Source organism: Delphinapterus leucas, chromosome 8, assembly GCF_059928025.1.
Source record: "Delphinapterus leucas isolate spDelLeu-1000000601 "Yukka" chromosome 8, BTC_Dleu_Yukka2, whole genome shotgun sequence".
NCBI lineage: Eukaryota > Metazoa > Chordata > Mammalia > Artiodactyla > Monodontidae > Delphinapterus > Delphinapterus leucas.
Window position 1 is genome coordinate 113922229 of NC_143136.1, and position 21181 is coordinate 113943409.

Genomic DNA, 21181 nt, shown 5'->3' on the forward strand with positions numbered 1-21181 from the left:
TGGATTCTTAACCACTGTACCGCCAGGGAAGTCCTGAGGCATTATTTGTTGACTCCTTGTGATTAAAGGGAAGGGTATAAAATTCTTCATCTGCCACCTCTATCCTCCCGTTAGAGTCTTTCACAGTTTGGGGCTAAATCACAGTATTCACTGTATACATCCTCATGTCTATGTAAATATTGTTTACTACCGAGCCGACTGGTGTACATTGATTTTACTTCCAATATTTAAGTTTTTATATTTTATGGAGTCATTTTTTAATTTAATTTTTATTTTATTTTGGAGTATAGTTGATCTACAATGTTATGTTAGTTTCAGGTGTACAGCAGAGTGAATCGGTTATACATATACATATATCCACTCTTTTTCAGATTCTTTTCCCATATAGGTTATTACATAATATTGAGTAGAGTTCCCTGTGCTGTACACAGTAGGTCCTTGTTGGTTATCTATTTTATGTATAGTAGTGTGTGTGTGTTAATCCCAGACTTATGGAGTCATTTTTTATTGACTCATTTTGTGTTGCTGTCACTAATTCTCCCACATCCTCAACAGAACTGGAAAACCCTCCAGTGCTGGTTCCCCATCATCAAATGCAACAACATGAAGTCCACTAGTTCCTATCTGTCTGGTTTATTCCTGCTGTATTAGTGTCCTAGGGCTGCTGTAACAAGTTACCACTTGTCTTAAAACAACAGAAATTTATTGTCTCCCAGTTCTGGAGGCCAGAAGTTCAAAGTCCGGTCTTGGCAGGGCTGCTTCCTTCTGAGGGCTCTGAGGGACAATATGCTCTATGCCTCTCCCCTTGTTTCTGGTGGCTGCTGGCGGTCTTTGGCCTTCCTTGCCTAGTAGGAGCCTCACTCCAATCTCTCCCTCCATCTTTACATGGTCTTCTTCCCTCTCTGTCTCCTCTGTGTGTGTATCTCACGGCCTTCTTAAAGTGATGCCAGTTATATTGGATTAAGGTCCTTATAAGTATGATTTCGTCTTAACTAATAGCACCTGCAAAGACCCTATTTCCAGAAAAGGTCACATCCTGAGGTTCTAGGGATATGAACCTTTGGGGGGGATGTTATTTAACGTGATTACACCCACCCATGTTCTTTCTAGAAGAGCCTTCTGCCCTCCTGCTCTATTTGGGCTGGTCATTCTCTAGACTTGCTCAACTCCCTTAACCTTCAGGCTGAGATTTCCTTCATTTTCCTCCACGAATTCTATTCCTTGACTTCTTGTCTGCCTCTCTTTGGTTTACTGTCAAGTCGTGTTGGAGCACATCCTCCAGTGTCTGTCTTAACAAAGAGTGCATGGAAGCTACATTTTTTTTTTTGGCTGCGTTGGGTCTTCGTTGCTGCGCGCGGGCTTTTCTCTAGTTGCGGCGAGTGGGAGCTACTCTTCATTGCGGCGCACGGGCTTCTCATTTGCAGTGGCTTCTCTTGCTGTGGAGCATGGGCTCTAGGCGTGCAGGCTTCAGTAGTTGTGGCGCATGGGCTCAGTAGTTGTGGTGCATGGGCTTAGTGGCTCCGTGGCATGTGGGATCTTCCCAGACCAGGGCTTGAACCCATGTCTCCTGCATTGGCAGGCAGATTCTCAACCACTGCACCACCAGGGAAGTCTGGAAGCTACATTTTTTTGCATTGCATATCTAAACATATCTTTGTTCAACTTTCACACCCAATTTGTAGTTTTGCTGGGCACAGAAATTAGGTTGACAGTTATTTTTCCCCAGAATTTTGAAGGCCTTCTGTTTTGGCATCTGGTGTTATGCGACATGCCATGTCATTCTGTTTCCCGAGCCTTTTTACTCACCTCTGTATAAGCTGTAGAATCTGTAGAATCTTCTCTCTGTCTCCTGTGTTTTGAAATATCATAGGGATTGCCCCCATGCAAGTCTGTTTTTATCCTTTGGCTGGTATGTGGTGGTCCTTTCATCTGGAAACTCACAGCCTTCATTTCTTGGACAATGTTCTTACACTGCCCCTTTGATCATTTCCTTCCCTCTGGTTTTTAATCCTCTCTTTCTGAAACTTTTAATCAGATGGTGCACATCCTGGAATTGGCTTCTAATTTTCTCTTTTCTTTTCTCTTACTTTTTATTCCACACTTTGTGTTCTGCTTTCTGGGCAGTTCCTGGTCTTTATCTTCCATCCCATCTATGGAATTTTAAAAATCTTGATCATCATATATTCAATTTCCAAGCCCTCTTCCTTATTCTCTGAATGCTCCCTGTTTTCGGCATCCTGTTTGTGTCTTGGAGAAGTAATCGTCCCTCTAATCTCGCTGATGATATTCCTTAGAATTGTTTTGCTCAAGTTCCTCGTACAGCCTGTATGGTCTGTTTCCTCTGAGTTCCTTTTCTCTGGTTGTTTTGGTCCTTGCGTTTTATGTAATCAGCTTTCTTCAGATGCTGGTGACCTTGACTGTTCATATTTAAGAGTGAGTCACTTTCGGTGTTGACTGAAGGCCCTCTGTGTGTGTGTGGAGGGGAGCGGGGGGACATGTCTCTCAAGGGAGACTGGGCTGGAAGTGGCCGCTGTGTTGGTGGGTCCTCAGCATTGCTACTAGAGGCCCTTTGTCTGGGGCTGTTTGGTTCCTCCAGGGAAGAATCCTGTCATCTCCTGCCTGGGGTGGGGTTTGGAGGGCTCGAGCAAGGGTGCAATCTCGGCTGTTAGAAGTCTGAGAACTGAGCAGCCTGGGGGTGGGCTTTTACCAGTCAGCGGATGACAGGCGTGTCCATTAAAAATAGAATCTGAGCTATATTTTATATAACTTAAAATTTTCTAGTAGCCACAGTAAACACGGTAAAAAGAAACTAATTAGTTTCATTATTAGTAAAATTAATTTCAGTAGTATATTTTGTTTAACCCAATATAACCAAAATATTAACATTTCAATGTATAATTTAAAAAATCATTAATAACATATTTTACAGTCTCTTACTCTTGCAAATCTTCCAAATCTGCTATCTTGCACTTTGAGCACAGCTCATCTGAGAGCAGCCACACATCAAGGGCTCAGTGGCCACACGTGGCAGCACAGGTGTAGATCCTCTCTTGGTCCCCGTGCCCAGCTGAGTACCCCTCCCACCCTCTGCTGGGCCAGAGCCCCATTCCCCTTGGCTCTGTTTCTCCAGAGAATGCCCTTCTGTCGGGGATGAACTCTTTGGCTGTAGAATGGTGGTGCTGGCCACCTGGGGTGGTTACGTGCTTCCTGTCTTCCAGCCCCACCCTCTCTCCTGCCTGCTGGCGTCCCCGGTGCCCTCACCACTGGGCCCGGGCGCCTTCCCAGCAGCAGCCCCCATGCCACGCTTGTGTTTTAGCTTTGTCTGCTCTGAGACATCAGTTACTGCTCCTCTGCCAGCTCCCAGTTTCCTAAGTGTGCTGACATCTCTCGTGCACTGTACCCTCCTTGCCCATTCTTTGTGCTTATGAGCTTGTAGCTTTTTTATTTCTTTACTCTCACGTTGGGGGGGGCTTCAGTGAGAAACGGAGATAAATGTATAAGTGCAATTTGTCATGTTCAGCCAGAAGTCAGGAAGTGTTGTATTTTATCTTTAAATTTCCTGTGTACTTACAATTCTCTAGTCCAAAATGTATTTTTGTTTACATAACATTGATAGCTTACATTACCAGTTGAATGGCCAAGCTTTTTACAAACCAATATTCAAATAAAACTAAATGTTCTCCTGTGGCCTTGTATCCCCCCCCAAACATCCCAGTTTGAGAAAGGGGCTCCACCAGTGGCCTCTACAAGCTCCGTGGGCCTGCCCAGGGGCCCTGGTCCCCTCCCTTCTCCCCCGCAGAGGTCCTCCGGAATCTGGCCCAAGCTCCCAGGAGCCCCCTGCCCCCCAGTGGCCTTCAGGATCTGTCTGATCCTGCCTCCGTTCTCAGGGATTCCTTGGCACCCTTGAAGCGCGAGGCTGCACATTTACACGGGATGGCAAGGGGGTTTCCATGGCAACCAGCCCTTGGCACCTGCTTGCTCCCTGGCCTGGAATCACTGATTGTCCTGTCTCTCATAAGGGTGCTGAAAATTGAGTCCTCTCCTTTCTGCCCCCTCCCCTTTATTTTTAACCCTCAGGTTCCCCAGCCATTTTTGTTGCTTCGTGGGCTGTCACCAGGCACTTTCTGGAAGATGTCGGGTAAGCTGGTGGACGGAGAGAGGTAACGAGGGAATATTTTATCTTGTCCAGCTCTTCCAGCAGGATGGACCCTCCTTTGGAGCTGTTACCTAGGAGAGGCCTGTGTCTCACACTTGGGGCCACAGGCGAGTTCTCTGCAGCGCAGGCTGCCGAATGCCCAGCCCTCCTGGGGTGGGCCGGCCCAGCCACTCTGTGGTTGGGTCAGGTGCCCGACGAGAGCTGTGAAACACTGGCAGCTGCTCTAAGGACCAGCCCAGCTCTTCCTCTCCTGGCAGCTCCCTCCTCTGACACGGGTGTGTGAGTCCCGCAGGCCCAGGAGAGCAGGAGAGCAGCCTTATAGCCCTGACGGGCACCAAGAGCTCTAGTCTTGTTCTCCAAAGACTTGGGCTCAGGGACAGGGTAAGCCCGGGGGTTCCTGGGAGCGGGAAAGGAGAAGGAAAGCATGGAAGAAGCCCGGGAGGAGGTGCAGCAGCCGGGCCGAGGGGGAGGGAGGCCATGTGTCATCAGTGTAATGACACAGCCAGGCCAGAGAGTGGACGAGGGCAGACGAGGCGTGCACGTGTCTTGCAGTCCAATTCAGTCCAAAATAATCCTTTCTTTTTTAAACGTTTTTTATTTCTTTAATGTTGTATCTATTTTATTTATTTATTTTTGGCTGCTTTGGGTCTTCATTGCTGCACGCGGGCTTTCTCTAGTTGCGGCGAGTGGGGGCTGCTTTTCGTTGCGGTGCGCGGGCTTCTCATTGCGGTGGCTTCTCTTGTTGCGGAGCATGGGCTCTAGGCACGCAGGCTCAGTAGTTGTGGCACACGGGCTTCAGTAGTTGTGGCTCGTGGGCTCTAGAGCGCAGGCTCAGTAGTTGTGGCACACAGGCTTCATCGCTCCGCGGCATGTGGGGTCTTCCCGGACCCGGGCTCGAACCCGTGTCCCCTGAATTGGCAGGCGGATTCTTACCCATTGTGCCACCAGGGAAGCCCCCCAAATAATCCTTTTAATTGGATAAATTCCCTGAAAAAAAGTCTGGATTTTCAGCTTCTTTAGAACAAATGGAAAGTTCTATCAACATTTCCTATGGGCCCTTGTGGCAAAAATGAGCCGGACGGAGTTGTGGCCACCTTAGACCAAGCACAGGCTCTCCAGTTGCCAAGTGCCCCTGTGTCTGATGTCCCTGGGGCCGAGGTCACACGTCAGTCACCCGGACACTTCACTCCCCTGAGGTCACCTGCCTGGCCACCATGCTCCCCGATGCATTCTGACAGCATGCTGGCTTTGGGGTCCAGAATCTTCCATCTCAGGTCCACATGCTTCTGCTCCCCAGATGCTCCCTTGGCCCCGGCAGTGCTCCTGGGCAGCAGAGGACAGTCATTTCTCAGGGTGCTGAGCACACAGCCTCTGGGGTCAGGACCACAGTGTGGGTCCTTCCCGCAAAGGGGACGTCAGAGAACTAGTCTCTTCTGGTCAGCCAGCTCCCCACTCCTTGTGATGCCTGGCTGTCCCTCCCTAGGTGCTGGGACATCAATGCCAACGCATCCATCTGGTGGGTCATTCGAGGGCCTGTGATCGTCTCCGTCCTGGTAAGTGGCCATCCCCCTGAACTGGGCTCCAGTGGGAGAGACCAAAACAGGACCAGCTTTGCAGGGCAGAGGGCCAGGTCAAGGCCAGCATTGCTGCCTCTGGGTGTGCGGAGGGATAAACCAGACCTTCGGAGGCTGGGCAGTGGCAGGAGGGTCTGGAAGCTCCGCCCCCTAGAGACCAGTGGATGGGAGGGCAATGAGGCAGGTGGCAAGAGCTTGCCTTCGCCTGGTCCACGGTGGCAGTTGCAGTGTGGCGAGCAGAGCTCCTTACCCGAACTGGCTGGCTCAGGCTGGCCTGAGATTCCCCCTCCACTGGTTCAGAACATTGGTGCCTGATCATTTTTCTTGGTGTTCTCTGGTTAAAGTGGGCAGACTCACTGAGCTGGGATTACAGGAGGGGGGTTGCACCTGGGGAAAGCCAAGTGCCAAACTGGTCTTGGGCCTCTGTGGTGCTGTGACAGGACAGGCCCGGAGGGGTGACCCCAGCGGAGAGATTCAGGAGGGACTCATGGACAGGGGAGCTCAGGGGTCTCAACCCTGACTGGACTCTCAACCTGGGAGCTTTCTAAAAACAGTGATAGCAGAGATGCAGGGTCTCCTTGTCTTGGGGAGGGGCCTGGGGGCTCGTCTTGGTTTTCAGTTCCCAGGTGATTGTGCTCTGCAATCCAGAGGCCCTTAGCTGAGCCTGTGGGCCTGGATAAGAACAAGAAAGACACATGGGGTGGGGGGCACACTGGGGCAGCCCCTTCCCAGAAGTAATGTGCACAGGCTCAGAGGAATGCCAAGGCTGCAGAGCCAGGTGACAGAACATGCCCCTCCTGGGCTCACAGGAGGGCAGGACAGGGCAGCAGCCCCCTCCTCTGCTGATGGCTAACTGGCTCGCCTCCTGGGGCCATCCATGACCGCCTTCTTTTTTTTCCAAAAATAATAGAATTTTATTTGATCCTACCTACCATCTCAGCTTGCAATAGGAGAGCTGGAAATTGTAGAGAAATCCGAGTAGCAGCCACATTAGGCCACTGAGTAGCTCAGGAGAGTATAACAACTTCCTATTTCTGCTTTTCTTAGCAAGTGTGAGGGCCATTCATTAATCTGGAACCACTCAGGGAAGAGGGTGTCTGATATGGTAGTAATGCAGAGTGTACTACTAGCACAGGGAGTATCTAGTACTTTAAACAAGACTTTATGTTTGCTCCCCTAAGACATTGCTACCCAAAGTCATTTTATGGTAACAAATAATTTGATTATCATTTTTATTTGCTAACCTTAGCATAGTGTTTTATAATCTGACTAAATTGAAGTTTAAGGGATAATGAAAGATATTAAGCTTTCATTTCCTACTATAGTCAATAGGCTGAAAACAGTATAATGAAATCTGCTATTATTTACCAAAAGTTGTTTTTTGTCAGCTTGTCACATTTAGATAATGTCGGAACCTTTTTTATTAGGTTGATAATGTGGTGGAAAAATATTGACTCTATCACTATGTTTTAATAAGAATGTACTTGTTTTTCTGTAAAATCAAAATATATTGTCATTTCTAAAATAATAATAATGGAATTCATGTAAAAAATTGGAAAATACGGGCTTCCCTGGTGGCGCAGTGGTTGAGAGTCCGCCTGCCGATGCAGGGGACGCGGGTTCGTGACCCAGTCCGGGAAGATCCCACATGCCGCGGAGCGGCTGGGCCCGTGAGCCATGGCCGCTGAGCCTGCGCGTCCGGAGCCTGTGCTCCGCAATGGGAGAGGCCACATCAGTGAGAGGCCCGTGTACCACACACACACAAAAAAAAATTGGAAAATGCAAAATATATTTTTTAAAAGGGAATAAAATCACCCATATTTTTAGTACCTAGATGCACATCGTGATCATGTGCTTTTCCTTCCTATTTTTTTCTTTGAGCACATGTACTTTTTCAGAAAAGCTCAGTGTAGTTTTGTGTCCTAGCTTGTTCTTTCCACTTAGCAATAGATGTAATCTTTCCCACGTCATTTGAAATTATTTGACCAGCTGATGTGCTGTAGCTGCATAACACTGAGCCAGTTTCCCTGCTGCAATTGTGGGGCTTGGACAGCCCAGCCCGTGAGAGCCCCAGGGCCCAGGCTGCTTTCACAAGACTGTAGTCTCTCTAGTGACTGACGGAGGTTGGGTGGGCACTCCTGATGCAAAGTTTCTCCCTACAAGCCTGCCACGGGGCCTAGAATTCCACTGTTTAAGACTCATCCTTGGGATAGTTAAGATTTTCCCTCTTGCTTTCAAGTTCTCCCTATTAAATTAAATACAATTCAAAGGCAAAAAATGAAATAAGGTAAAAGAGCCTTTGTTAGTTTACACCACGCACGGCTTAGAGCAAGATGCACAAACAGCGAGCTGAGAAGTGTCCTGAAGCAGGGGCGCTGGGCTGGGGTCCCAGACAGGCCACTAATCCTGTGTCTTCTGGCCAGCGTCCCCAGGCCCCAGGCTACTTGTCTGAACAATGAGGGGGCCCAGCCAGTCAGCTCCACTGATCCTGCTTCTGCAAAATGATTCTAGAGCTGGTGGGGGAGGGGAGGAGAGGGGCCGACGCACGGGCAACTTCATAGTGTTGCTGGCACTGGGCACTGGAGTTGGGGAAGGGGACACCAAAAGAAATAGACTCCGTTCCTGTCCTTTAGAAAGTTAGGATTGACTTGGTGATTAGTGGACACACCCAGATGCTTGCATTTGGCCCCTTTCAAGTATTTCAAGGGCTCTTACAAGTAGCATCATCCCTAACTACAGTGAATCAGGAAAAGGAGGTAATCAAGAAGGCTTCCTGGAGCTGGTGATTGACCTGCAGAGATTCTGTAAGTCTCCGAAGCAGTGGTTCTCAACGTGTGGTCCCGAAACCAGCAGCTTCACCTGAGAGCTTGTTAAAAATGCAAATCTTGGGAATTCCCTGGCGGTCCAGTGGTTAGGACTCCGTGCTTTCACTACCGAGGGCTTGGTTGGGGAACTAAGATCCTGCAAGCCATGTGGTGTGGCCAAAAAAAAGAAGAAGAAAGCAAATCTCATTTTCATTTACTAAACCATAACCTTGGGGGTGGAGCCCAGCAATCTGCACCTTGAACTTTGAGAACCTCTGCTATAAAGCCTTTGCTACTCAAAGCGTAGTCCAAGGACCAGCTTTGGCATTCATTCCCTGGAGCTTGCTAGAGATGCAGAATCTCAGGCCTACTCCAGGTCTGCCGTTTAACAAGATTCCAACGCATTCCAAGTGTGAGTAATCCATGCTGCAACTGAGCAGACCTCAGAGCTCCGGAATCCCAGGGGCGGGGGGCGGTGCTGTGGCAGCTATCCCTGCCTAGACAGTGTGTTTCACCAGGACTGGGGGTGGCGGAGGGAGTGATGAGCTGTCCTGGTGTGGTCTGCAGTGCCTTCCCTGCCCAGGGGCCAGGGCCAGGGGTCAGGGCCTGGAGAGGTGCTGGGAAAGCAAATCACCTTTAGCCCCACCTCTGCCTTGTGTTTTACAGATTAATTTCATCCTTTTTATAAACATCCTAAGGATCCTGATGAGAAAACTTAGAACTCAAGAAACAAGAGGAAGTGAAGGGAACCATTATAAGTAAGTGGAGGGCAAAGACCTAGGCACGCTCGCTCAGTCAGCAGGCATTTACCGAGCACCTACTGTTTACCCAGCTGGTGCTGGGCACTGGTGGAGGTGGAGGAAAAGGAAAAGCCGGGACCTGGAAGTTTACAGTGGACCAGGGGAAGGGAGAATGGGTCCATGTGACCCTGAGACCCGGCCCCAGGGGTGGGGAGAAAAGAAATCTAAGCAGGATCCCTGGAGGCAGAGATCTTACCCTTGGGACAAGGCTAGGGAGTCAGAGAGTGGGCTTCGGGGACCCAAATTCAAATCTTGACAGGGACAGTGGCCCTCCTTGTCTGTGGGTTTTGCATCTGAGGATTCAGCCAACCTTGGATTGCAGATTGAAAATATTTGGGAAAAAAAAATCCCAATCAAAACATTTTCATTGTAGGAGGTATTATACGTAATCTAAAGATGACTTAAATATATGGGGAAATGTGCGTAGGTTATATGCAAATACTACCCCATTTTATATAAATGACTTGAGCATCCAAGGATTTTGGTGTCTGCGGAGGGTCTGGAACCAATCCCCGTGGATGCCGAGGGTGGACTGTATTTTCCAGCTTTTGCTAGACCGTAGCTTTCACCACACCTTAGCTTTCAGCAGATTTTCAAGATAATGTGATCCAAAAATACTTTAAAACCTTTAAGATGTTCAAGAAAGATGCTGTGTTAGTCTGCACAGCCTGCCACAATAAGATACCACAGATTGGCTGGCTTAAATAAGAGAATTTTATTTACTCACAGTTCTGGAGGCTGGAAGTCCAGGATCAAGGTGTTGGCAGGTTTGGTTTCTCCTGAGGTCTGTCTCTTTGGCTTGTAAATGGCCACCTCCTCGCTGGGTCCTCACGTGGCCTTTTCTCTGTGCACCTGCATCCCTGGTGTCTCTTCTTACAAGGACACCAGTTGGCTGGACTATGGTCCCACCCTGATGGTCTCATTTAAACTGGTCCCTGTCTGCAAGTACAGTCACATTCTGAGGTACTAGGGCTTAGAGCTTCAACTTAAAATTCTGGGGGAACACAGTTCAGCCCATGACAAGTGTTGAAGACAAATCAGTGTCCAACAGGGGCTTTCTCTGTCATGGTCTGAGTTTTGAGAATCTGGCAGAGGCCTGGATTACTGGGTGACAGATTCCCCAGGATGTCACTAGAGTAGTGGCTCCAAAGTAGGGGGCAGCTGGGGATCCAGGACAGAGTTGCCAGATAAAATACAGGATGCCCAGTTTAATTTGAATTTTGGATAAACAATTTTTTAGTACTTACACCAAAAAAAACACTACCCATTGTTTATCTGAAATTCAAATTGAACTGGGTATCCTGTATTTTTGTTTGCTAAATTTGGCAACCCTAACCTGGGGAGAAAACAAAAGAGCTTCTCCTTACAGATATTTATTATCAAACAAATGAAAATGCTGGTTTTGCTAATAATACATTAGACACAGAGTGATAGTAATACATGCAGATACGGTATGAATCAATAAAGTTATTCATGTGGGTATGGGTTCAAAGCGTTTTGCTGATAGGGTGCATGAACAGAAATTTGGGGACTGGCTGTGGACTGTTAAGTATTGAATCCGGGTGACGGGTATGTTGGAGTTGGGACTTTCCGAAACGGAAGTAAAAACAAACAAGCGGCCGGGACGCTGCTGCAAAGCCTCCTGCGGTCAGGCGAGAGGGGGGGCCCCTGGGTGTGGAGGGGCCTGAGACTGCAGCGCCTCTGTGTCCTCAGGCGCCTGGCCAAGTCCACCCTCCTGCTGGTCCCCCTCTTCGGAGTCCACTACATAATCTTTGCCTTCTCCCCGGAGGATGCCATGGAGACGCAGCTGTTCTTTGAATTGGCCCTTGGCTCATTCCAGGTAAGATCCAGACTGTGACTTTACGGTGGGAAGAGGTGTCCTTTCTCTCCTGAGAGAAAAATGGGGAGGCCGAAAGCCAGATCTTCCCAGAGGCAGAGGGATGCCTCATTTGGCAGAGACCCAAGAGACGCAGGGGCAGGACCTCACCGTGCTGTGTGACCCTCAGTGGGACTCAAGTTCCCCACCAGTCACATGGGGGTGGGAGATGCAAGTAAGGAGAGAGAGACTGACTCTAGGGAAGACAAAGGGAACATAACCCAGCACACACGATCACACAAGTCTCAGTAATTAGAGTCAAAATAATGTAACCGCAGAGGGCTGGGGCTCAGCCATCAAGGAGTAGGACAGGAAGACGAGCGTAGTGGGGGCGTGGGCGGGAGGTGGAAGGCTGTGCGGAAAGAATGATAGCCTCATCTCCACACTGGGAAGTCCATAGAAACCGCCCCAAGCTGAAAAATTCAGAAGTAGCAACATCAGCATATAATTGAGAATCAGTCAAGAGAGTTGCAAGTCGTTGCCTCTGAGGAACAGGAAATGGGGGCAGGGGTGTCAGGAGCTTAATGTTTTTTCTTTTCTTTTTTTTGTGACAAGAGACATTTGACTCTTTGAAACCAATTACATACACGATTGACTAAAAATAAAAGCCAACTTTAAAAAAAGAAAACGGAGGGGAGAAACCACCTACCTTCTAATTCAACAAGATGTTGTAAAGTTAAAAAATATAGTAAACCTGTTTGGACAGAAGGGGCTTTTAACATGAATCCCAAACTTCACAGTGTTATTTGTGTATTTACTCATAACTATCTCCTTCCAAAAATAATATGATGTAGCTTTCAGGGAAAACATACAAAGGACAAAAAAATAAGTAGATTGGATCAGCGAATAAAGAAAATAAAGCCAAAACTGAGTTCATACACAGAAACAAATTTGATGAAATTTTCTGAAGGTGGCAGAGGTGTGTCATAAATTTGGTTTGGAGCTTCCCAGTAGCCAAAGCAAAGACAGAAACACACTCTGTTTCAAGATTTAGATGAAAACAGGCTAGTCCCTAGGGAGAGGCCTGAGAGAACTCTCTCCCGGTGGGTTTTCCGGAAGGAGCCAGCCTGTCCTCAGCAACACTGACCATCCCACAGTCTTCCTCACCTGGGCAGGCCGCGGCCGCCCTCGTTCCCGGAGTTCTGTTCAGGACGGGTGTGCCCAGGGCGGTCCTCCTGTCACGCTCCTGTTCCAGGGAGGACGCGTCACTGGGAGCACGTTCCTGAGTGGGGTCTGGCCCTAAGCCGCGCCTTCAGACCCCCCCCCAGGGCTGTCCTCTTCACTCCCGCAGAGCCTCTTCTCCGCCCAGAGACCCCAGCCAGTCCCCAGACCCACAGAGCACCTAGTCTCCTGTGTAATCCGTGATCTTTTCCTCTGGGCCAGGAAGCTTCCACGTAACGTGCGGGAGGCTGGGCTCACCGTGGCCCCTTTAGCAGGTGGGGGGGGGTCCAGGTACAGATGGGTGAAAGGTCATGACCCGGTCAACAGATGTGGGTAGTGACCCCGCTGAGGACCTGAAGACCCAGGTGTCATCCTGTGTGGAAGGGGACCTTCTGTCTCTGGAGCTGGGCTTGCGGCTGGGGCTGCAGACTGCTCGTGAAGGCCGTTCGCCTCCTCTCTGGGGAAATGCTTGTTAAGAGGAAACCAAAGCGCTTTCCTAAATGTTCCCATAGAAATGTTTACAGAGAAAAAGGATCTTTAAGACTTCTTTCAAGAAAAAGAACCACTGTTCAAATACAAACAGATATCATTTTATTATATATTATACATTTATACTGTATGCATATTTTTAAAATTTTGTATTATGGAAAAAATTTTCCATAATACAAAAGTGAAGTGGACGATATAATGAACCTCCGTGTGGCCCTTACCCTTTCATGGCCTGTCCCGTTTCACCTCTACCGCCGCCCACCCTCATCATTTTAAGCAACCCCAAGCCATCGTTGTATTTCAAATGTAAATATTTTAGCATGTATTTCTAAAAGACGAGCTTAAAGAACACACACAGAACCATAATGCCATGATCACTGTCATATATTTCTAAAAACGAAAGTTTATTAGCTCCTCCTAATTGTAGAAATACTTGCTTATTGAGGAAAATTTGGAAAATAAGGAAAAGAAAAAGGAAAATCCATCCATAATCTCATAACCCGATATAATGACCTCTGTTAAAATGTGTGTTTACTTCTGTCTCTTTTCTATCCAAGAAGACACACACACGTACACACACATGTACACACACAAAACTGAGATCGGGACGTGTGGTTTTATATCCTCCTTGTTCTGTTTACTTCTTTATCATTCCATCATGAACGTTTTTCTAGGTCATTAAAATTCTTCAAAGACTGCATATTCTTTATTATTATTATTTTTTATTTATTTTTGGCTGCATTGGGTCTTTGTTGCTGCTCACGGGCTTCCTCTAGTTGCGGTGAGCGGGGGCTACTCTTCGTTGCGGTGCACAGGCTTATTGCTATGGCTTCTCTTGTTGCAGAGCCAGGGAAGTCCAAGACTGCATATTCTTAATGACTGTATACAAACCGTGGAATTTCTGAAGCTTGCTGGCTGAGGCAGGCTGCGCTCTGCATACCTGGGGCACGTCTAACCAGCCCTCACCCAGGGCTGCCCCCACCTCAACAGTGAGACTGTGTCTCCAGACCTTTGAGGCTGGGGCAGCCCTGGTCCAGTGAGGTGGCAGCAGCCTGACCACCAGCTCCCGGCCTGCCGACCCGGGACTCAGTCCCTAACCTGTGAAGCAGGGGTCCTCCCCACCCACATCCTAGGTCTCTGCAAGGATTGAGTGAAGCACCTGGAAACCAGAAGCCCAAAATTACACAGGCTAAGCTGCGCCCCAAACCCAGCTCTCGTTTATTTCAAAGCCCGACTTTCACACCCTCTGACAGCGGCTCCTAATCAATGGTGCCCCTTTGAACCTTCTTTCGGAGCTGCTGATGGTCTCACCCCAGACATTTGGAGTTGGGGCACAGAGTGCACCCTGGGCCAGAGCTCCCAGGTGATTCTAACGTGTGGCAAAACTTGAAAACCGCTACCTTGAGTCCGTGTTCCTGCCCCACTCCCTTGGTCCCCATTCCATGTGGCATCAACTCTGCTCAACCTCAGCCCGCCTGCTCTGAGACTCTTAGAGCAGATCCTTCTAGTTTGTAACTCTTGTTAAGACGCCAGGACTGGGCTTCTGTGGTGGCGCAGTGGTTAAGAATCCACCTGCCAATGTAGGAGACACTGGTTCGAGCCCTGGTCCGGGAAGATCCCACATGCTGCGGAGCAACTAAGCCCGTGCGCCACAACTACTGAGCCCGAGTGCCACAACTACTGAAGCCCGTGCACCTAGAGCCTGTGCTGCGCAACAAGAGAAGCGACAGCAATGAGAAGCCCGCGCACCGCAACGAAGACCCAATGCGGCCAAAAATTTTAAAAAACTAAATAAATTAAAAAAAAAACCAAAAAGCCACCAGGACTCCTGAGCAGTCGTGTGGATGAAGCCCACCATAAATAGGTTGGTTCATCCCTCTCTGGGGTCCTGTCCATGTCCTAAGTAGCTAGGGGCGGGCCTGGCTGGCACTGGGGGGAGGGGCTGTGGCACCCAGGCCTCTGTGGGGAGCCTGAGGGCAGGGGCTTGTTAGGAAGGACAGGCTGGCCCTCGGAGGGCCCTGAGGTGAGCAGGGCATCCGGACTGCGAGACCCTGCTCGTAGCTCACGGTTCCACGCAAGCCTCTTCGGCTCAGATCCTGCATCTCAGCCCGCAGCCCTGCCTGGCAGGCTCCACGCCAGGATTCCGGGGGTGCCACTGGGAAGAGAGGAGCTCCGGATGCTAGGGAGGGAGGGTCCTGTTAGGCACAGATCCCCGCCATCCCAGGGAACCTAAAGCATACGTAGCCCTGAGGTCTCTGACCTGGACATGAGGGGCCTCATGCCCCACTGTTGGCTGGCCGGTACCTGCCTGAGGCCTGCACGCCGGCTGTTCTGACCACATGGCTACACGTCTGTCTTTCAACTTGATTAGCTGGCCCTGTGTAAACCTCTCCAGATTTCCAGCTGTCTTGCAGATGAGCCCACCCAGGCCCAGGGGCTCCCATGGGCTGCCCCACCCGCTGAGCTCGGGGCGGATGGGCATGGCTCGGGTGCCATTGCTCCTGCCTCTCCCAGATGGCCCGCCTCACCGGTGACCTGCCTGGTCCCTGTGGCCTGCACTTAATGTAACTGACACCACCCTGGTGCAGGGGCCCTCCCTGGACACGGGGGCGGTCCTTGCCCCCAAGGGTGTCAGTCTGTGGGTGATGCCAGCACAGCTAGGGGCACTGAGGGCCGGGAGAGGAAGCCTCCACTTCCCCTGGAGGGGGAGAGGCGCGGGGAGGCTCTGCAACAGCTGTGGGGAGCAGTGAGCTTGGGGCTGGTGATGAGAGGACCCCAGGCGGGTAGGAGGCTGGGTGCTGGGCCCGCACTCATCCCGTTGCCCTGCTTCTTCCGCAGGGCCTGGTGGTGGCCGTTCTCTACTGCTTCCTCAATGGGGAGGTGAGTGTCCTGGGCTGCCCGGCTGCAGGGGAGCTCCCTCACAGCCGTACCTGGAAGGGGTGGTGGGGAGTGGGGTGTGGCGTTGGTGGGGGAGGCCGGGCCCTCCTGGCTCGGGCCTGTCTTCCGGGAGTCTGGGCTCACCTCCTGGGGGCCCCAGGATCGCCTGCAGGCCTTGTTAAAACAACTGCTGGGTCCTACCCTGTTTCTAAACCAGCAAAAATAGGTCCCGGCAGTCCGGGCTGGAGGTTGAGAACGTCTTAACTAGCACTCCAGGTGATTCTTATCCTTGGGCACGTTCAGGAAATGGGGGCAAGTGCAGGCGCCCCAGCCCTAACCGAGGCTGATGGCTGTCCGCTTGCTCGATGGGTGACGCCGGTCACTGCCCTGCTGTGGGCCTCAGGCCTCTCACCTGTAAAATGAGTGACTCAGGTGAAATGTCTGCTGCTCCGTCCTCTGAGACCTCCAAAGAGTGTGACTCCTGGCAGGGCGGGGGGCTGCGCCCTTAGCTTGAGGTCTCCGCCCTGCCCAGAGCACTGCCGGGACGTGAGGCTCCTGGCACAGAGGCTGCGCAGTTGATGTTAGTTAGATGCGGTGTTGCCCCGCTTGAATGGGAGTCGAGATGGTAAATCTATGAGCGGCCTGCAGGAGGGGGAGGCATGCCCGCTGGGCAGACGTGGCAGAGCCCGAACGAGGCCCCAGGGGAGCAGGACCCTGGGCAAGGGTCATCTTTCCCTCCGGGTGACGGCTGGTCTCTGGGGGCAGGTGCAGCTGGAGGTTCAGAAGAAGTGGCGGCAGTGGCACCTGCGTGAGTTCCCACTGCACCCGGTGGCCCTCGGCTCCTTCAGCAGCGGCACCAAGGCCAGCCCCTCGGAGCAGAGCCGGGGTACTTGCAGGACCAGTGTCATCTGAGGCTGGAGCAGGGCCACCCAGACAGGCCAAGATGGGTCCTGAGGGCCGACTGCTGCCCATCTTCCTGCCAGATGCTGTGTGATCGCTCCTGTGACTATAACACCCCTCCTCCGGGCCTGGGGGCGGGGGCGTGGTGGTAATTCCTCAGAACCGAAGGGACCTGGGGCAGGAAGAGGGCCTGGGATTTGGGTCTGTTGAGTTTTTTGGGAAGACTTCAGGGGTCCCAGGAGGGGGCAGGGGAATAAACGGTAACTGGGATGAGACTTGGTATTTGTCAGCCCTGTTGCCCTTGAGCCTCGAGGTGAAGGATGCTGTCCCCAACGACTTGCTGGAGGACGGGGCTTCCGTGATCCCCCTGCTCCAGTTTTCAGGGACCAGCTTAGCAGAAGTTGAGGCCCTTGGCCCTAGGTGGACCCTCCCCACCCCTCGCTGCAACTCACCCACCCAGTAGCTCTTCCCCCAGAGCCTTCTGACAACCAGGTCACATGGAGCCCAGGAGAGCCCCAGCCCTTTCAGTCGCCCTAGCATGGGATGAGGCACCTGTTCTTCCTGCTTTCAGCTAAGTTATCTGCAGTACAGCCGGAAATGGGGCAGAATCCCATTTGACAGAAGAGAAACTGGTTCACCAAGGTCCTGTGACTTGACCAAGATACTCAGCAGGGAAGTGGCAGCTCGGTCCAGGGCTTCTGGTTTCAAATCCCCAGGCTCCAAGGCTGTCTGTCTCCCCTGCTCCTGGGCAAGGGCGGACAGGGCCCTGTCTCCCCGCCCCACTGGGGATTTTAAGTCTCACCCTTTACTCTGAATCTCAGTTCCCTCAATTATTAGCACCCCTTCCCTGCCAGCCATGTGAGGGTTAAAGGACTAAATATTGGAACCCTTTTACAAAACGAAGCCTGCATGCTCAGGGGAGAGCATTCTTTTTTTTTTTTTTTTTTTTTTTTGCGGTACACAGGCCTCTCACTGTTGTGGCCTCTCCCGTCGCGGAGCACAGGCTCCGGAAGTGCAGGCCCAGCGGCCACGGCTCACGTGCCCAGCCGCTCCGCGGCACGTGGGATCCTCCCGGACCGGGGCACAAACCCGTGTCCCCTGCATCGGCAGGCGGACCCCCAACCACTGCGCCACCAGGGAAGCCCAAGGGGGAGAGCATTCTTGACAGAAGCAGAGGCGACCCTCCCCGCGGCTAGAGAAGAGGGCATCTTGCTGGTAGGTGGGCCCAGCTCTAGTTCTGGCTTTAGGTGACCCTGGACAAGTGGCCCTGGCCCCCAACTTCTGCATCTCACCCCTGAAGACAAGGTCACCCCCTTTGCATCTTATAGTCTGCTACTGGGGTGAGAAGGCCAGATACCCATTTTCCGGGGCTCTCTCCAGGGACCTTCATGGACTCTGTACATCTTGGAATCAAAAAGTTAAAAAAAAAAAAAAAAATCACAGGAGAGGTAGAGGCACCCAGTCCAGCCCAGAAAGAGGACCTGGCAGGGCAGAGACCAAAACCCCATGCAATCAGTGGCAGCCAGAATGAAACAGGAAAGGCCTGAATTCATCAGGTGGGGGAGAGGCACGGGGCTAGTGTCGAATGAAATGGGCTGAGGGCAAAAAACCCACCTACTGGGCAGAAAAGGGACTGGAAAGAGGCCAGTTTGGTGCACAGAAATGTAAAGTGGCCAGCAAGGGTGGAAATCTCCACTGGTTCCTGGTCCCCTCCACCTGCAGGCCTCTGCATCCAGGGTGGTTGTTAATCATTACCTGAGGTCGGGCCAGTCCCCAGTACCCCCTGGAGTCCAGCAGCTCCAGATACGTGCCCTTTGAAGTGTGCTCTAGGATAAAAATGGTACCCTGAGGCTGTCGGGCCCTTACCAAAGATGGATTGCCCATGCTTACCAAGCCAGGCGGGCCCTCCTGGAAGGGCTTCAGGCGGGATTGACAGGGAGAGTCCCGAGGCACAGTCAGCTGCTGGAAGCTGGGATTATCCAGGGATTACGGGGTCCCCCCGACAAAGGGCAGGGCTCAAATAAAGTCAAACGGTTTGAAAAGCTTCTGCACCCCAGCAGCCCTGAACGCTGCCTCCCTGACGTGACCAAAGCTAAAGCAGGGAATCTGCACAAGGCCCTTTGAGCTGGTGCAGAAAGTCCTCGGCACTGACTGGACACCCTTCGCTGACAGGCGATTCACTCTTAGGAAGCCCGGAGGCCCCAGGGGCCCTGCAGCCCATATCCCAGCAGAGTCAACAAAACAGGTGTGAAATGTACTTGGCTGTGCAGCCAGCCTGAGCACCGGTTACCTGAGCTGCTTCCACATCTATTCCCATCCCAAGAAGGACTCAAGATTAGGTTTTAAAATATGTTTCTTCTTGTGAAGTCAACATCCTAATAACGTGGCTAAGCTGGTGCAGCTGGTGGCTCGGAGGCACCCACCTGGCCTCTGGGCTGCAAAGGCCACTGGCCCGACCACCCCAAGGCCAAGAGGCGGCAGTTCGAATGTCACATGTTGGAGAAGTCCCATCTTGACCACACTTTCTGGGAGAACTCAGTGCCCTCGCAGGGGGGCCTAAAATTTTGCAGGCAGGCCCCAGGGGTACGTGACGCTGTCAGTCCGGCTGATACTGTTGATGTGGAGGCCGCTGATGGCGTTCAGGAAGAAGAGGAAGGAGGCCGTGAATTCGCTCCAGAACGTCAGGCTGAGGCCCATGAGCGTGACCTCGTTCCTAAGGAGGGTCAGGAAGCTCAGGAGGCCCCCGAAGGAGAGGATGGACGCGAGGAGGAAGAGGGCGGAGCCCACGGCCCACCTGTGCCACGAGTGGGCGTCCTCGGACACCTGGGACACCATGAGGAGCTCCAGGCCAAAGATGGCGACCACCACGGCCAAGGTGGCCACGCTGCGGGCCACAGCCATGCCCGAGGCTAGCCCGGGCACGTGGGCCTGCCTCAGGTCTCGGAGGCAGTGCAGCTCAGCCTGGTTGGAGGTGGTGCAGAAGTGCCACAGCCCGAAGAGACGGTCGTCGGCCAGGAGCCAGTGGCCATCGCAGATGGAGAGGGAGGAGAGGACCACGGCCAGGGAGGCGCACAAGATGATGAGGGCCCGGATGGAGGGTTCAAAGAAGGGCCGGCGGGGCCTCCTTTGGGCCAGCAGCTTCTGGGCCTGGAAGACAGCACGGGGCAGCATGAGGGAGGGCCCCCGCCACAGCCCACCAGCCTCCTCAGGGAAGACCCAGAGCACACCTTGTAGCTTCCGACAGCCACGGTTTCTGCTTCGGTCTCCCAGGATGCCCGGGAAGCCCACCTTAGTCACAGCACAGACCCACCTCCTGGTGGGGCGGGGGGGGACCCTCCTCCCATCCTACCTGTTCCGCATCCGTCCTCCATTCGAGACCTATAAGCATTGCCTGTGGATCTAGTTATTCACTGGGCAAAGAGTTCCCTGACCTTTCTTTAATGATCTTTATAATGCGTAAGAAACCCAATTGTATTGACAGGCAAATCTTGGTCCATTCTGAAGTCAGCAAACCTGTCTGGCTTGGCAGATGTGACCTTGAGCTAGCAGCCAGCCTTGGTTTCTTTGTATGCAAAACAAGAATACTGCACTAGACATTATTAGCACACCAGTGAAGGTTACACAGCTCCCTCTTCTGGCCCCTGGTCTTCCCCAGTTTCATTCTAATCTGCACCCAGCTTTTTCTGCACTTTTCTTCAGTGCGCAGTGATGTTTGCACTTTGCCCTTCAGTCTGGCTCAGCCTGTACTCCGCCCAGGACATGGCACCGCTGTCTGTTCTAGAAGCTTCTGGGCGGGGGAGTCCCCGAGGCTCCCCTTCAGCCTATGGTTTCGGCCCCACAAAAGTACACCCTATCCTCTCTCCTGACAAGCTGGGCCAAGTGTCCAGTGAGGTGTCCCTTCTCACAGCCCCGGGACACCCCCAAGCCACCGTCCCCAACCCCCAACCCGGAAGCAAAAGGAATGCTTCAAAGGGTAAAACTCCTTAGACGGCCCACAAGCCCTCCCAGGGCATCCTCCCGGCCACCTCGCATGCCTAGGACAAGCCTAGAACTTTCCTCCTCACACCTACTGGTCCCTCCACCTGAGAGGCTCTTCTCCCGGCTGCCCCCCTTTCTCCATTCTTCATGTCTCAGCTGAAACATCGCCTCCTGGGAGAGGTCTGTCTTGCCCACTCAACCCAGAACGGACCCCTCCGGTCACTCTCCGTCAGGAACCGTTCTGACAAGTTTTCCATTCCTGTCTGATTCATAGTGGGAGGGCAGGACCGTGTCCCCAGCACCCGGTGCCAGTGCCGTGCTCAAGAGCCACGAGGTCGAGTTTGCAGCCGCTGTCACTTCCATCTGAAGCTCCCTTTAAACCATCTCCTGCCCAGTCATAACTTACGCCCTTTACAGTGTGTGTGGAAGCAGCCCAGGTCACGCCCCAGTTTGGGAGGTAAGCAAAGCACACAGCTCATGCGTGACGGTCACTGCTGGGAAGCAAACCGAAAGGGGACTCTGGGGGTGAGCCCTATGCCACGTGCAAGTGGAGGCTTCCAGAGGCG

The 21181-nt window shown here is 52.1% G+C and overlaps 2 protein-coding genes across 2 annotated transcripts in view; one reads left to right on the plus strand and one right to left on the minus strand.

Moving 5' to 3' along the window:
- SCTR (secretin receptor) overlaps positions 1-17257 on the plus strand; it is a 64767-nt gene extending 47510 nt beyond the window's left edge. Inside the window, exons 8-13 of the mRNA XM_089916985.1 lie at positions 4078-4138; positions 5640-5709; positions 9201-9292; positions 11048-11174; positions 15699-15740; positions 16503-17257. Coding sequence (XP_089773111.1) covers positions 4078-4138; positions 5640-5709; positions 9201-9292; positions 11048-11174; positions 15699-15740; positions 16503-16649 — 539 coding nt within the window. The 3' untranslated portion in view covers positions 16650-17257. The remainder of the gene's footprint in view (positions 1-4077; positions 4139-5639; positions 5710-9200; positions 9293-11047; positions 11175-15698; positions 15741-16502) is intronic.
- Positions 17258-18845: 1588 nt separating this feature from the next.
- Positions 18846-20777, minus strand: TMEM37 (transmembrane protein 37). The gene has a single exon (XM_089916986.1). It carries the CDS (start codon positions 19806-19808, stop codon positions 19194-19196), a length of 615 nt encoding a protein of 204 aa, XP_089773112.1. The 5' UTR covers positions 19809-20777; the 3' UTR covers positions 18846-19193.
- Positions 20778-21181: the final 404 nt, after the last annotated feature.